Below are 16,779 nucleotides of genomic sequence, written 5' to 3'. Positions count from 1 at the left end.
CAGATGCATGATTAGATGAAAGAGAGACTGCATGACCAAGAACACACATCTAATTGCAGGCAGAACTTAATATTGTCTCATAGGACTTCATTTCTGTAAACTTAATACTATTTTTTACATTACCTACTCATGTTAACTTGTACTGCTGGGTGAGCTAACATCAGCCTAGGTTAATTTTTTTGTGTTCCTTTATGCCACTTCCGTACTATACTGTATTATAGCTTAGGTTAAAAAAGGGAAATTATAAAATTATTTGCAATACTAGTGTGAAGAAATTTTATGTAAAAGTACAAATGACAATTTAGTTGCTGTTATTTTTAGGCCATTCACTGACCTTACCTAAAGTTACTTTTATATTATATATATTCATTTTTAGCACAACTTGTTAATATAGAACACTTTTCACTTTGCTTTCAGCATTCTAAACTATTCATCTATATATATAATTCACTAAGGCAAGACGACCATGGAAAGCACGCCGGAAGGGGCGTGGATTCACTAAGCCACCGACAAGTTAGACACCTATGGCGCACGCAGAAAGGAGCCACGCCCACCAACTCCAAGACCATTGGATGCGACAACTCGCAGAGCCACGCACACTAACTCAGACGCGACGACACAGAAAAAATGGCGTCATTTATATTCGTCTGTCGTAGAGGCAACATGCAGCTCCGACCCACGTCGACTGTTAATAGAGGCATGTTTCTCGCGGAGGTGAATCGCCATATGCAGCGTGTAAAACGGTTTACGAGGGGTATCCCATGGGATCCTTAAAACATTCCTTTACAACTGAGGTTAAAACACAATAAAGTAAGCAGTCTTTAAAAAACGAGTTTTTCGGTTACGACGCACGACCACGTGCACCCTGGCAAACTGTTCTATATGCTACAAACAGCAATTCGCATCCGCAACAAACATGCCTCTTCTTAGATACTCCTGCACTTTGTACACACCCCCCTCCCACCTAGCTACTACCGTGGTCGGGTGTCTTGGTGGATTTATATATAGAAAGGTAGCAAAAAACCGCACAGAGCAATGAAAAGTCTACGTGAGTCACAGGTCCATCTGGACTGTGCAAAGACGACAACAACTCGAGTGACAAGTTGGAGGTGGGCACATGAGCAAGCAGTGCATACTGAACGAGAAATCCGCAGACTAGCATGACGGATGGAGCAGAGTGGATGTCCTTCTCCTCTCCTCCCGTTCCACCCTCCGCGCCACACGGACGATTGTGTGTTGGTTCGTTCCGTGCATTGGTTAAACCCCAATGAAGGAAGCAGTCTTTAAAAACCAATAAGCCCTGTGCCTTTGTTTCATTAACATCTCACCTGCTTCACCAATGCAGGCCCCCGCAACAGGGCAGCCAACCGGGTAACCAGAGTCTTTGGGTTCAGGGAGGAGTATGGTTACAAAGCTGAAACTTAAAGGAATTGACGGAAGGGCACCACCAGGTGTGAAGCCTTTCACTTCATTTGACACAGGAAACCTCACCCGGCCCAGACACGGAGAGGATTGACAGATTGATAGCTCTTTCTTGATTCTGTGGGTGGTGGTGCATGGCAGTTCTTAGTTGGTGGAGCGATTTGGCTGGTTATTTCCGAAAACGAATGAGACTCCCACTTGCCAAATAGTTACATGACCCAACAGCGGTTGGCGTCCAAATTCTTAGATGGACAAGTGGCTTTAAGCCATGTGAGATTGAGCATTAACAGCTCTGTGATGCACTTGTATGTCCGGTACTGCATGTGCGCTACATTGAATGGATCAACGTGTGTCTACCCGGCGCGGTGAGCCGTGCGTAACCCGTTGAACCCCATTCGTGATGGAGACCGTGGCTTGCAATTGTTCCCCACGAACGAGAAATTCCCAGTACGTGCTGGTCATACGCTCCCACTGATTACGTCCCTACCCTTTGTAAACCCCCCCCATGGTCGGGTGACTTGGTGGATTATATATAAAAAGCAGCCGGAACCGCAAAGAACAATGAAAAATCAACGTGGAAACCGACTTACGCGGTGTTTGGAAAATTAACAGTCAACGTGACTCACAGGTGCGTGTGGACTATACACAGACGAAAGCGACTCAGGTAGGGAGTTGGGGGCGGGCACATAAGCGGGCAGTGCATACTGAACGAGCACCGTTCAACCCCGTCCTTTGCTTTGGAAGGAGAAGGCGCGACGGCGCTCCTCCGGTTTTCAGTCACGGACAATTGTATGTTGGTTCGTAGCGTGCATTGTTGCAATGTTACTTTTCTTGGTGGTTTATTAAATTACGGATTTTTCAAATGTTTATTTTTTCCTCTGTGCTTAAAAATCATTTAAACAGCGGCCTGATTATGCGGCGTATGCTACGCTGCGGGTTGGCTAGTATTGTATAACAGCAGAGTCGCTTGGAACAATCAATTATCATTGGATGCACACAGTCAAATAAATGTTAAACTGTCTGACTTTGTTGGTATTATACTGTATATTTTTCAATGTATTAACACTAGAATTACCAAAGCCTACGGAAAAACTTGTAATTCCGGCCCACCTAAAATTCCTTTGCACCTCTGCGTCAACGTCTTTTGTTTTGTAAATGTGTCGATCAAGACAAGCAGCGAGCAGCCTGCTATACCATCCCCCGACTAACGCAGAAAGGCCACAAAGCGCTCCCAGATCAAGCCTTGATTATCTTGGAGTGAAGTGCTGGAGTTTGAGAGGGGAAATGATATATAATTATTTGGAAGACATGCATTTTATGTGTGTTCCGTGTCTACAACAATCTATGTAAACACTGCGATGGATGCCCGGCTGGGACGCCACTTTGACACTTGGTCCGGGGGAACTGCCATGGGCTACACACTACTTCGCTTGGTGGCAGCCCTCCTGGGTTGCATCAGGGACACAGGCATGGGGCTTCAGAGCCCAGCCTTGTTGAACTCGGTGGCCACCGTCGGGGGAGCTGCATGGCTTAACGAGCCCATGTGGGCTGGAAAGCAGCCACACCCGGAAGAGCAGCCTAAAGTAAGTTATTTATTACCTGAAGCACTTCCAGGTGGGCTATATAAGGAGCCAGCATCCAGCACTCCGGAAGCCAGAGTCGAGGGGAGGAGGACACTTGCAGGGAGGAGTGGTGGTGAAGACCAGTGTGTTTTGTTTTGGTGTATTTACTTTTGAGCTTTTGGGACTGTGCTATGCCTGTGGGACACAGAGAAGACATGCCCCACAGGTGAAGACAATAAATGTGTTATTTTTACACGTGCCTTCCTGTCTCTTTGTGCTGGGTCAGGCGCCTATATAGGGCCTTTTCACAACACATTGTTAAAATGGAAACGTCCACATATCAAATAAACACTTTCACAAAAGGTGCAAGTATAATACAATAGCTTTCGTGGTGTAGCGGTAAGAACTGCAGGACTTATAATCAAGAAGCCACCGGTTCGATTCTGGCTGCCTCGCAAATTTACAGTTTTGATTAGTGAGCTGCTCTTAGTGTTAATATCATACAATAAAAACATACATTTGATTTGCATCTGTAACAGTAATAGTGTAAAAAGTGTAGTGTAAAAGTTGGCATTTTTTTTCCACTTTTTCATAGGCTTTGGTAATTCTAGTGTTAAATTAATTTCTATGGATCAGAAAGAAAATGTGTAATGATACCAAATTGAGAGGAAAATACAAACAAGATGTTTCAAAGTATTCAATATGACACACATTGGCAGTACAAATCATGGTGCTAATGATACTCCTTGGATGTTTGTCTGCTGACAATGTGTTTTGACAAAATTGGTGTAGTGTTGCACAGAACAGATAATTCATTAATTACACTCTGTAGAGTTCAGGAGGAGATATGAGAGGGTATATGCTTCAATGATGTTAACATAAAAGGCATATAGTGCCCACTTGCAAAATGATAATACACACTTGGGTTACAATAGGTCTTTACCATTCACCTGCATTTAATGTCAGAATTGGTGAAGCCACTTGTAAACCACATCAGCAGAACCCGTGTGCAGATAAATACTTTTCATAGCTTGAGAACACGAGAATCCCTGAAGCCTACAAAAATATCTGTAATGCCAATCCACCTTAAATTCCCTTGCTCCTCCTCATCAGCATCTTTATTTTGCAAATGTGTCCATCAGCACAAGCAGCTTGCTATCCCATCCCCCACTGAGGCAGCTGAAGTTTAGTCAAACCAAAATTCTCATAGCTAAAGACTTTATCTGGGAGTTAGGTGTCTGGAATTGTATAAGGTAAATAATAAACATAAATTTCATTTGTGTTCCGTGTCTACAATGATCTGTGTAAATGTAGGATGACAGGAAATGCAAGGCAAGAAATGATGAACACATAACCAAAACAGAAACTTTTATCATGCTATAGTAATAACTAGCAAAATACCCGCGCTTCACAGCGGAGAAGTAGTGTGTTAAAGAAGTTATGAAAAAGAAAAGGAAACATTTTAAAAATAATGTAACATGATTGTCGATGTAATTGTTTTGTGACTTTTATGAGTGTTGCTGTCATCAAGGATTTGATTATCATTATTTCTTTTAATCAGGTTCGTATTTGGAGGATGTGTTGTGTTCAAGTTACATTCCGTGTTTGTCTAGTCTATCCCTGACCATCTCATCTTCGTTGTCAACCGTTGTAAAGATAACAGGTTTCATTCATCGAAGTGATCACTACCCAAATTGGTACTCGTGAACCTAAGATGTTTAACAGGCATTCCCGGTATTAAGTTGTGGATTTGCCTGCGAATATTTAGCGGCAGTGTCTACGAACATAATTTAAACTTAAGCTTTACACCTTGCTTTCCTATTGATATGTCTACAAAGGCTTGTTCAGCTTCAGAGGGTTGTTCCTCTCCTACTGCATCAATAAGAAGCTTGTCTTCCTCTTTATCTTAGACATCACACACTGCATGCACGGGTTTACCTTTCCCAGTCCTGCAAAGTCAGTTCATGTGAGCCGCTCGGAGTACATGTATCGAAGGTTCTCAGCTGTGCTTGTGCTATCTCGTGCGATCTTGCGATGTTCGCGGCTTTATTTAATGTTAGCTAAGACCCGGCACTTAAAAGATTCTCTCGCACTTTCGCTGAGTTTGTGCCAAACACTAGTCTATCTCTGACCATCTCATCTTCGTTTGCATAAGCACAGTCCTTCACTCGCAAATATTTAGCGGCAGCATGTCTATTGGATTGCTGCTGACGGACGGCCTTATATGGGTAGGCACTCAATTATGTGGGAGGCGTGACGATGAGAGACGCAACTCCACCTCACACGGCAACCGAGCTGCAGGCTATGGCTGTATATTTGTACGTAAGTAGGTTCCAGTTATGACCGTTACGCATAAAATTTCGAAATGAAACCTGCCCAACTTTTGTAAGTAAGCTGTAAGCAATGAGCCTGCCAAATTTCAGCCTTCTACCTACACAGGAAGTTGGAGAATTAGTGATGAGTCAGTGAGTCAGTCAGTCAGTGAGGGCTTTTCCTTTTATTAGTATAGATGCTAAAATGCTGACGTGAAGTGTATAATGGGTGAAGACTAAAGTCCAAATATCAAATTACTTTCAGAAAAGGTATAACACAACAAGTGCGCTTTTACTTAAGAATATAACTGAGGAAAAAGAAAATTCTCATGTTGCTGTCAATGTGTAAAAACCAAAGCCCAAATATCAATCAGCACAAAGTAAATAAGTCACCTTGGCTGGTGCAGAGGTAAGAACTGCTGTCTTATAATCAAGAGGTTGTAGGTTCAATCCCAGGTCCTCCACTCATTTACCATTTTGAGTAGTGGGTTGCTATTACTGTTACTATTACATAATAAAAAAATACATTTGATTTTTTTTGATTAACACCCGGTGTACATTTTTGCATCCTACATTTACACAGATCGTTTTAAACACGGAACACACATGAAATGTATGTATTCCAAATAATTATATATTATTTATCCTATACAATTCTAGACACCTAACTCCCAGAGAAAGAGACTTCAGGTGTGATAATTTTGCATCTCACTTGACTTCAGCTGCTTCGGTGGGGGATGGGATAGCAGGCTGCTTGTGCTGATTAACACATTTGCAAAATGAGGACGTGCAAGGGAATAAAAGATGGCCCGGCATTAACAATATTTTTGTAGGTTTCAGAGATTCTAGTGTTAAAAGCTAATCAACAGTGAGGGTGAGCATCCAGTGCCCTTTGTGAGATCTATAAACATTTCAAAAAGACTAGCATACTGCAATGAGAAGGCACAGGAACTGAACACTGGATTAACAACAGCCACTTGGGAGTATAGAGATTGTGTGTCATTTTAACTCAAGCTGAATCTGCAATTATTACCTGTTAGTGAGCACCAACATGTAAAATAACATGCAAACTACACTATTGGTAACTACTTGCAAAGCAAAACAACAATAAACCAACAGTCATTTTAGTCGATATGTACCATTCTCTAAGGCATCCTGCGTGTGTAGTAGTTCCCAGCTCTCACGGGCAATTCTGAAGCACTCCAACATTTCTGCAGAGTCAGGAAATTCAGTTTTGTTTACAAGAATATGACGACCCCGTAACTTTATAGAACATTCCTCATCATCTGAACTCTATGGATGAGAAAAGAATATTAGGAAATATGACTGATAAGCTATATACAATATAAAATGAATAACAATTAGTGGCAATCAACTGAACAAATATATTCACAACCTAGTAATCCTCAGACCATATTATAATGGCATGTATAAACAGAAAAGCAATATCAATTTTTAATATCTTATTTTATCAAATCTTTATTGAAAATCAATAAAGGATACTCTGAATAGGTTTTTATTTTTTAATGCCAAACAGTACCTACCAGGAGAATAGAAAACATCTTATACAAATATATTGATTTTCTACTGTTTAACTTTTCCTTTCAAGTCATTTGCTATAGGTTTTTTAGCAGTAGTGCTAATGTTTGTGCCATTTCATTTGTTGGAATGTAGAATTCATTACATTTTATTATTACATACATTAGAAAATAAATTTCAATAGGTTCATGGCTTTTATTTAGTCATATTTAAACAAGAATACCTGCAATTTGCCTTTTCAGTTGCATCCAATGAACAGACACAAAGAAAGGTTAAAACACACAGATATTCTAAAATATTTACATCATTTGAAAGCAAATTCTTTGCTATTTCTAACAGTTTCATGATACATATGAAAAAATCTATGCTTTTGAACATTTTTATTATTTCCAATATACCGTATTAAAAGAACATATAGCGCACTAGGAAGAGAGGAATTTCTTTGAACAATTTGTATGGGATTTTAAAGTGACTATCCTCCCTAATTTACTCGTTTTACTAATTTTGTGTGTAACATCCTCATCTGACACACACTTACCTAATCACTAATGGCAGCACCAATACCTATTGCTTAATGTCTAGTAATCTGATGGAGCTTTTTTAAAATTCTGAGTCATCAGACAATCCAGGCAATTAAGATGAAAGTGATGACTGAATGGATCACACTGCAATCAAGGAACAACATAACATCCTTGTCTACTTTAAATGTAGTTTACAGAGAAGACATGTAGAGTGTTTGTTTTTGTTTTAATACTCCAATTAAGATTATTATCTACGATAAGTATTAATATCAGTTACTATTTCTACATCCTGCCCCAGAAACAGATGCAGCATTTTGTTGCATTGGCTGACACGCAGCTGGAGTTTGCACGTTAACAAAAAACTGATAGCAGCTTCCAGCTTAGATTTTGCATTTAAACATGCACATGCCACAGATGAATGATACTATGAAGAGTGGGAGGGCCCTGGTTTCAAAATTCTACACTTTTTAGTTAAGAACCGTTTCTTGTATCGGTTGATTTCCGATTGCATTGCAGGCTCGCTGATTGAACAGTTTGTGCTCTCATCGAGAAAATGAGCAATCGCAATTCAAAACGGTTTTACTGGATGAACTTAGGCAGAGATGTGGAGTAGTTTTGTTAGTCGGCTATCAAGTTGTGTTAGCTAATAGTAAACCAGAGTTTAAAAATTCAAAAAGGGTGATATGGTTCTTGTTTTCATCCCAACTGCCCTGCATACGTTTCTGGCGAAATGGCTTGGTGCTTAGGTGGTGGAGGAATGAATGGGCCCAGTGAACCATAAGGTTCAGATCCTATATGTTAATCTTTTGAAGGAGTGGCATAATCCTAATGAGGTGTTGGCCACTACGATACAATACAGTTTATTTGTATATAGCCCAAAGTCATACAAGAAGTGCCACAAGGGTCTTTAACATTCATTCCCTGTCTTTTGACAGCCACACAGCCTTGACTCTCTAAGATAAGGAAAAACTCCCAAAAAAGCCTTTCTAGGGGAAAAAAATGGAAGAAACCTTGGGAAAGGCAGTTCAAAGAGAGTCCCTTTTCCAGGTAAGCTGGGCATGCAGTGGGTGTCAAAAAAAAAGGGGTGAATACAGTACAATACACAGAACAAAATACAAGTAATCCTCAATTCAATATAAAAGTGCAATAGAAACCATACACATACAGAGCAGAATTTAAAACTAGATGATATCATAATACAATTTGGATTTGAGTCCTGGAGACCTTGGCCATCAAGCTGCCCCCCCCTATTCAGTAAGATGACAAGACCCCTCTACCTGGTGATTCCTACAATTCTCCATCAGAGATAACTTTACTTTAGGCAGACAAAACAAATAGTGCAGGTAAAATAAACAAAATTAACAAAGATAAATTTAACAGACAACAGGGCTGCCACTGTCAGTGTGTGAGTTTTTTTTTACACTTAACTTCCTGTGCCAATTTGATGCTCCTCCACTTTGCTATTGACTAAGATCTGCAAGAAGTATTTAAAGTTAACAGTTGGATATTTCTAATTACCGTTTCTCCTTTTTCACTTAAAACACACTCCACCTTTAAAACCTTCAACTACAAGTACTACTCATTGTGATCTTTTTTATTTACAAAAACAAATATTTTACAAGTAATCATAATCTGAATTCTTACATATTAAACACAGTAACACTTTCTCTCATCTCTGCGTCCCTCTCTTTTCACCATCCATTTCCACATCAATCCTCTCACATAATGAAAACTATACTGTCACTAATGAAATGAAGGATCATGACTTTACTGCCGTGTGTTTATGCAGCATTAATGTTCTGCCTCATTGCCCTGTATACCTTTTCATTTTAAGGTAGAAGATGTGTATTGGGGTGAAAAATTAATCTTGCTGAATCCACATTAATCTGCAAATTACAAAAGGTTTGCCACAAAGTTCAATTCTGGTTCCTTCTATATGGCACAACAATTGAAAGGATTGTGAAAATGTTGCATGGTTAATCGCTTGAAAGTACATATGTAACTACATAATCAGACATGTGAGATGCTATTGATGTCTTGCTTGACACAGTTTGCCAAGCGGTTTTGCATACAAAAATTCATTTTGAGAACGAAAATTTAGATACTGCTTTCCTCTAGACATTGAGACAAAAATGCAAGCTTTTCAATTATTGCCTTCATTTTATCATGCACACTAAATATAACATTAGTGGTTAAACCCTGAATGCTGATATTTTAGTCACTTAATCAATACAACATATCAAAAAGGTAGCCTAAGAACAAGAGACAATGTCCGTCAGGCAAGTTGTCTGAAGCAGGGAATAGATGAAGGAATAATTTAATCTCATCTCCTAACTAAAAAAAATAGCTTAAAACATTACTTTGTGAAAGCCAATACACTGAAAAATTCATACATAATCAGTTCTCATTTCATTGCACAAAACTGAAAGTATTCTTAAAGTCAGTGGCCTAGTTTTAATTAAGTTAGCAATCATTACTGTCCTGTCCAACACCTCTTTTAGACTGGCTGAAATGTGGTTTGTAGCGAAAGCCCCCCTTTGTACAGTGGGTTCAAGTTGCATCAGGAGCAACTGCCTGAATATTGGTCACTATGCCATTGTCACTTCCAGACACTGATTTGGCAAATTTATTATAAATGCCAATCCATTTGGTGCAGGTAAGTTCATGCACCCTTTAAAAAAGTGTTAAGTTTATCCAAAATGTGTTCTCCTGTCCTTCGGTTCGAGCATGGCTAGCTAACAGCGCCTGATTTCTACTTGCCGATGGACCAAGTTCAAGACGTTAGTAGACTCATCCAGTTGTAAAGCAAAATAATGACTGTTCTTTACACATTGCACTAACTATAATAGAATGCCATTCTCCATATTGTGAAATTTGTGAGTGGGAAAGTGGTCTCAACCTACACTTTGGATATCTAATAGTTCACAAGCCGAACAGTCTCAGAGGAGAGAAGAAACACAAACCAAAACTGAAGGGTAAAAGGTGCAACTTTATTTACAACAGGGTTGTACAAAAAACACAGCAGTTTCAGGTGGGTAGTTTCACAGACCTTTAGTGCTGACACTCCATGAAAAAGCAAATAAAAACAAAAAGACAAAAAACAGAAGAATGTGTATTTATAGTAAGTAGTGTGCATTCCTACAGTTCTCTATTCAAAAAGTACAAATTTAAAGGCACTATTCAGCCTTTATCCCTTGCTCAGGAAGCTCCTCAAGAGGAAAAGCATAGAGAAAAAATATGTACAAGGAAAATCATGTGAGCGTATATACAAAAAGAAAAACAATTGCACCAATTCCAAAAGAAAAAGCTATCCCAAAACGAAACATGTATATATATGTCCAACAAAAACTATCACTCTGAGATATTTATGTATACAAAATATTTACAAAGCTATCAAGAAAAAAAACAATTCTCCTTCTATAGCTCAGCAGTGTTAACCCGACTTCACCTTTAAGTCCACTGACGACCCCTGTTCGCTGACTACTGCTTAAATATAACTGGCAAGATTATCCAGCCAATCTGCTAGCCCCGGCTATTCTATCCACAAAGCCGGGTAAACGCTGGCACATTCATGCCACTTTCTCTTTAAAGTTAAACCCCTGCTGGTCACACTCACATGTAAGATTCACAGAGCCCATCAATGGCTGTGCTGAGTTCAAGCACACAGGTTTACTTCCCTTTGTTAAGTAAGCCTTATTTACTTAAAATACGTGATTCTCTTACTTATCCTTTCTTACAAATGCAAACACCAGCATTATTTTTCCAGGCGCACCACACATCAAACTGCCCACACCGGGCAGGCTGCGAGGACACTGGCAATAAAACTGAACACCTGCCAGGGAGCACATACTGGCCATTATACAGGCTCCATGTGTGCTCAGACCCATCGCTTGTTGTAGTGTGCACGTGCTGGGACAGCCCCACATTTCCACAGGAAGGCCTTCAACACAAAAACAGTAAGCACTCTCCTTTTATGCTGGCGTACTTTTACTCATATAAGCGATAATGTTCAGTTTAGCGTCACTTTAACTAATAATGCACGGGGTTGCATATTATCACAAGACTGTAATGCATGACAACCTGATTGTTGCAAACCATATTAATAAAACTAGTTACAAATGTATTTCAAAATTTAGGAATCTTCCAGTAAGCACTAGAGACATTTTCTGCAAGTGGAAGAAACATCACACAACCAGCAATCAGCCATGCACAGGTGCTCCTCACAAGATTTCTGAACAGGGAGTCAGATAGATAATCAGACGAATAGCCCAAGACCCAAGGGCCACTTGGAAAGAGTTTCAGAAAGACCTGGAGGCAGCAGGTACAATTGTTACAGAAAAAAACATAAAGGTAATGCACTCCTATGGTCTCTATGTTGACTCACCCCACAAGACTCCTTTACTGAAGACAGGGCATGCTGAAGCTCTTTTAAAAATTGCTACACAACATTTGGACCAAAGTTAAACTTTTTGGCTATCATACTACATACTACAGTACACACACATGTTAAGGAGGACAAAATGGCACTGCACATTACCCGCAAAGCACTATACCAAAAGTGAAGTTTGGAGGTGGAAGCATTATGGTGTGGGGCTGTTTCTTATCTCATAGTACTTCATGTAATTGAAGGAACGATGAATGGGGCCATGTACTGAGAGATTCTTGAAATAAATCTGCTGCCATCCACTAGGGTGATGAGGATGAGACGTGGGTGGAGCTTCCAGCACGAAAACGACCCAAAACATATAGCAAAGGAACCTCTCAATTGGTTTCAAAGAAAGAAAATCAAATTGTTAGAATGGCCAGGTCAATCCCCTCAATCCAATCAAATATTTGGAAAGTTAGAAACTTTGCTAAACAAAATCTGCCCAATTTTCCTCACCTCCCACCTACTTCTATTCCAGAAGAAATATTGATCAGTCTTGAGGAATCAGACAGCACTTCTGCAATAAATAAAAACATTTTTAAGTCCCTCCCTTTCAAAGATGCCAGAGTACAGTGGGAAAAGGATCTCACACTCAACAATTCAGAAAAGGGAGTGGAAGGTAGCAATGCACATCTCCATATGCGCAAAACATACAGTTATTCAACTTAAAATCTTTAATCGAGAACATCTGTCTCGTTTAGATTGTCCAAAATGTTTCCAGGGCAAGATCCAGCCTCATTGGGCCATAAGTTTTGAGCATGCACCATCTAACATTACAGCTTTATTTTCATGGATGGTAGGATGTGCTTATTTACTAAGTGCAGATGGAAAAAATCTTCTTTTTCAGATCTTTTTCTTATTCAAAAATGTAAGCTGCAGTACCAAACAGTAGCTTGCTCACTGCACTCCGAAAAGTAGTGTCCATTTTAATGAACCCCTTGTGCACTAAGGGGTATTTGGAGTTATGGCACCTAAAATACATACCTAAAAATAAACAGCTATTATTCAGCTAATGTAATAAAGGAGATGCAAATGGCTGAAGAGTAGTGAAATGAATACTCCAGTTTATAAAATAAAGTATATGATAAAAACCTTTGTTTACACCAATATCAACTAAAAAACCAAAAAAACTATATTTTACAGTAGATAACCAAAACACTTTATGATGCACAACCCTGGAATCAACATTATTTTGTTCCCTAATCTGTCAGCAATCATTGTACCACGTGTAGACATCATATCCCATACCACTGCAAATTTATAGTGTTTGGTAGAAGGTATCCCCTTTTTTGGAAATGCATCTCAACAATTTCTCAAAACACGTACTGCAGTTATGTTTTTTTATTTTTAGAAAAAAAACAAACACACAAGGCTTTATTTCAGTGGGAATTGCTTTTCTCTTTCTCTCTCTCACACACACATATATATGCCTAAACCAGTGTTTTATCAGTCAATTTTGGGTTACAGGTGGCCATCGCTGGGTCACCAGCGCATGAGACTTGTTTCGTGGTATAATCCAGAAACAAAACCAAACCAAACCAAACCTCCACACCTGCTTTATCCTCATAAAATAAAGGTGCTCTTTGATTTTTCTTAACTGAAATGCAAATACAAAAAAAGTACTCTCTAAATGCAACCAGCGCTTATTTCTCCTCCATAAACGCAAACAATTTAAAGTAGACAAGGACCTCATGATGTAATTTTATCGCAGTATGATCCAGTCTGTGATCACTTTCAGTTTCATTGCCTGGTTTAATAGTCTGACAAATCAAAACTCAAAAAAGCTCCAGAAGATTACGAAGTATGCAGCTAAAGTTATTGGGGCTGATGTAGATAATTTGACTAGTGTGTGTCAGGTGGCAATGTTAAAGAAACTGGAAATCATTGCAACTGATGACAGACATCTATTACATGTAGAACTAAACTTCAGTAAATCAGAAAGGATAGTAGCTTTGAAAACCCACACAAATTGCTCCAGAAACTCATTTATTCCTAGTGCCATACGACTTTCAAAAAGAAATATCGGAGATAATGATTAAGGTTTTGATATATATCCTGTGACCTTTTTTTTTTTTTGGTGTAATTATGTATTATCTAACTGAACCAGTAAACCCCCGATTCTGTAAAAAATTGCAAATCCAAGAATGGCAATCACTTTCTATTCGAACTTTGTAGGGATGAAACATCATGGAGGGTGGGATCATCCTGGGAAAGTTTTCATTTAATTAAATAAATATATTTGTAGTAAAATTAACCAATTTATTAAAACTAAAACTAAAATGTAATTGTTATATCATTTAAGTCCAAAATGTCTTTTGAGTTGCTGCACTCATAAGTAAAAAAAAATATCGGAGTGCAAAGGTTTAAATGAAGTAAATTGGAAACAAAAAATTCATAAAATGGTAAATTCAAAATAGTTAATCAAAAATTTCCTTATAAACAACATTTCTGGTAAAGATGGTTTCCTGTCCTTGAATTAGCTCTGCCTGGTATGGAGTAGCTAAAACCTTCACTTTAACATCACACGAACACCGGACTCTTGAAAAGGCAACATAAAGTTGTCCATGTCCAAATACAGGCTCAGATAGGTAAATCCCTACTTTGTCCATGGTTTGTCCTTGGAGTTCCTTCTGATATTCTTTGTGATGAACAATTGCGCAAGCCAAACGCTTCTCTCATTGTTCTGTTGTCTCATTTGCACGCCTACCTGATACCTGAGCTCTTTCTTTTTGGAGCCGTGCTTCTTTTGCCTCTGGTGTTTCAGAAGCACGTTGTAGGCGTGATTGTGACTCAAGGTCTTCAAATTCCTTATCAGTAGCATTTTGCATCTTTTCTAGGAGTTCCTTAACCTTATGAGTCTTTTACTGTATATGGTGTGACATAGGTGGGATCCTTTGTAAAAAAAAGACACTCAGTTATGGCACGCTGCTTGCCTTGGCATATATGTGGGCAAATCACATATTTTACTAATGAATGACAGCAGCCAACATGGAAACTTAAGATTCATGTTATAGAAGACACTAGTAATAAAATTATCGATTTTGATTGAATTGTGCATTTATTGCAAACTACACAACTTTGAAATACTGCTGGGCACTTTGTGCATAAGTGGCTAAAGGTCAAAATGAAAGGGTCTGAACTCTTTAATTTTTACCAAATTTTTACCAAACACATGCTGATGGAGCCTCTTTTTTCTCACTTAAACATTCAGCTGGACAACAAATACATCTGCCATTACCCTCCATTCACAGAGTGACTCCTCAGCCTTCTTTTCCTCAATTTATTACTCCATTTTCTTTAATGCAAAAAACAATATTTCAGTCTTTTCTCTCTCTCTCTATTTCTCCTAAAGTCTTCCAGCTGTTTACATGAAGTGTTCCAGCAACAAAATGACATGTGCACTTCCTCAGGCACCATAAAACTTTGCATAACTACAACTTTCTTATCATAAAAGTTAGAAAAGCAGATTGGCTTTTGTTACTTTACCTATTGATGATCAGGTCATTTAGCGTAAAAATTGGTTGATTTAGATCAGCAGCCAATTGATCAGAGCATCACTACAAAAATACCCAGCATCTTAGGAGAGACACAGAAAGCTCATTTTACACACATAAAATAACAACCCTATGCCCAGTGTTGTCCACCAACCATCCCATAATGCCAAACCTGTCTGGTACAGTTCAAGATTCTAACTAATAACAAAAAAGAGCCTGAGTGGATTAAGAAGTGAGATGCAGCAGCTCATAAATCCCATCAAACGTGTAATAAAAGAAGAAAAGAAAAAAAACTGAGAAAGGACTGTAATGAAGGCCAAAAGTGTACCTACGCATAGGCTAAATGCATCTTCTCTAACCAACTATTAATGAATAGATGCTTTCTTATTCTTCACTGCAGACTGTTCTGAAAGGGTTAAATTAAACAAAGATTTTCAGATGGAAAGAGAAAGGTTGACAGAAGATTTGCTATTGCAATGTTCCTGTATTCTTGGTGCAAGTCTTTTAGATATTTGTCCCACGTATACCGCTGGGCACACACTGCATGGAATGCCTTAAACTGTGCACAAACCAGCAAAGCCTTTACGGACTGCCCTTTTCAATGCCAAAAGCAAAACGTTGACAGAGAGATAAGAAAATCAGTTTACAACATTCCATGCACTGCATGCTCAGCGGTATACATGGGTCAAACATCTAAAAGACTTGTAACATGTACAGTGGTGTGAAAAACTATTTGCCCCCTTCCTGATTTCTTATTCTTTTGCATGTTTGTCACACAAAATGTTTCTGATCATCAAACACATTTAACTATTAGTCAAATATAACACAAGTAAACACAAAATGCAGTTTTTAAATGATGGTTTTTATTATTTAGGGAGAAAAAAAATCCAAACCTACATGGCCCTGTGTGAAAAAGTAATTGCCCCTTGTTAAAAATAACCTAACTGTGGTGTATCACACCTGAGTTCAATTTCCGTAGCCACCCTCAGGCCTGATTACTGCCACACCTGTTTCAATCAAGAAATCACTTAAATAGGAGCTGCCTGACACAGAGAAGTAGACCAAAAGCACCTCAAAAGCTAGACATTCATGCCAAGATCCAAAGAAATTCAGGAACAAATGAGAACAGAAGTAATTGAGATCTATCAGTCTGGTAAAGGTTATTAAGCCATTTCTAAAGCTTTGGGACTCCAGCGAACCACAGTGAGAGCCATTATCCACAAATGGCAAAAACATGGAACAGTGGTGAACCTTCCCAGGAGTGGCGGCCGACCAAAATTACCCCAAGAGCGCAGAGACGACTCATCCGAGAGGTCACAAAAGACCCCAGGACAACGTCTAAAGAACTGCAGGCCTCACTTGCTTCAATTAAGGTCAGTGTTCACGACTCCACCATAAGAAAGAGACTGGGCAAAAACGGCCTGCATGGCAGATTTCCAAGACGCATAAACCACTGTTAAGCAAAAGAACATTAGGGCTTGTCTCAATTTTGCTAAGAAACAT

General features: G+C 39.0%; 1 protein-coding gene across 6 annotated transcripts in view; it reads right to left on the bottom strand.

The window, feature by feature from the left end:
* The window catches only part of ints10 (integrator complex subunit 10), a 266,775-nt gene that overhangs the window by 113,505 nt on the left and 136,491 nt on the right, over positions 1-16,779 (bottom strand). For all 6 annotated transcript variants that reach the window (XM_039751082.1, XM_039751083.1, XM_039751084.1 and 3 more), the window contains one exon: positions 6,436-6,589. In XM_039751082.1, coding sequence (XP_039607016.1) covers positions 6,436-6,589 — 154 coding nt within the window. The remainder of the gene's footprint in view (positions 1-6,435; positions 6,590-16,779) is intronic.

This window comes from Polypterus senegalus, chromosome 4 (assembly GCF_016835505.1).
Source record: "Polypterus senegalus isolate Bchr_013 chromosome 4, ASM1683550v1, whole genome shotgun sequence".
NCBI lineage: Eukaryota > Metazoa > Chordata > Cladistia > Polypteriformes > Polypteridae > Polypterus > Polypterus senegalus.
This window is presented reverse-complemented; position numbering and strand designations above follow the sequence as displayed.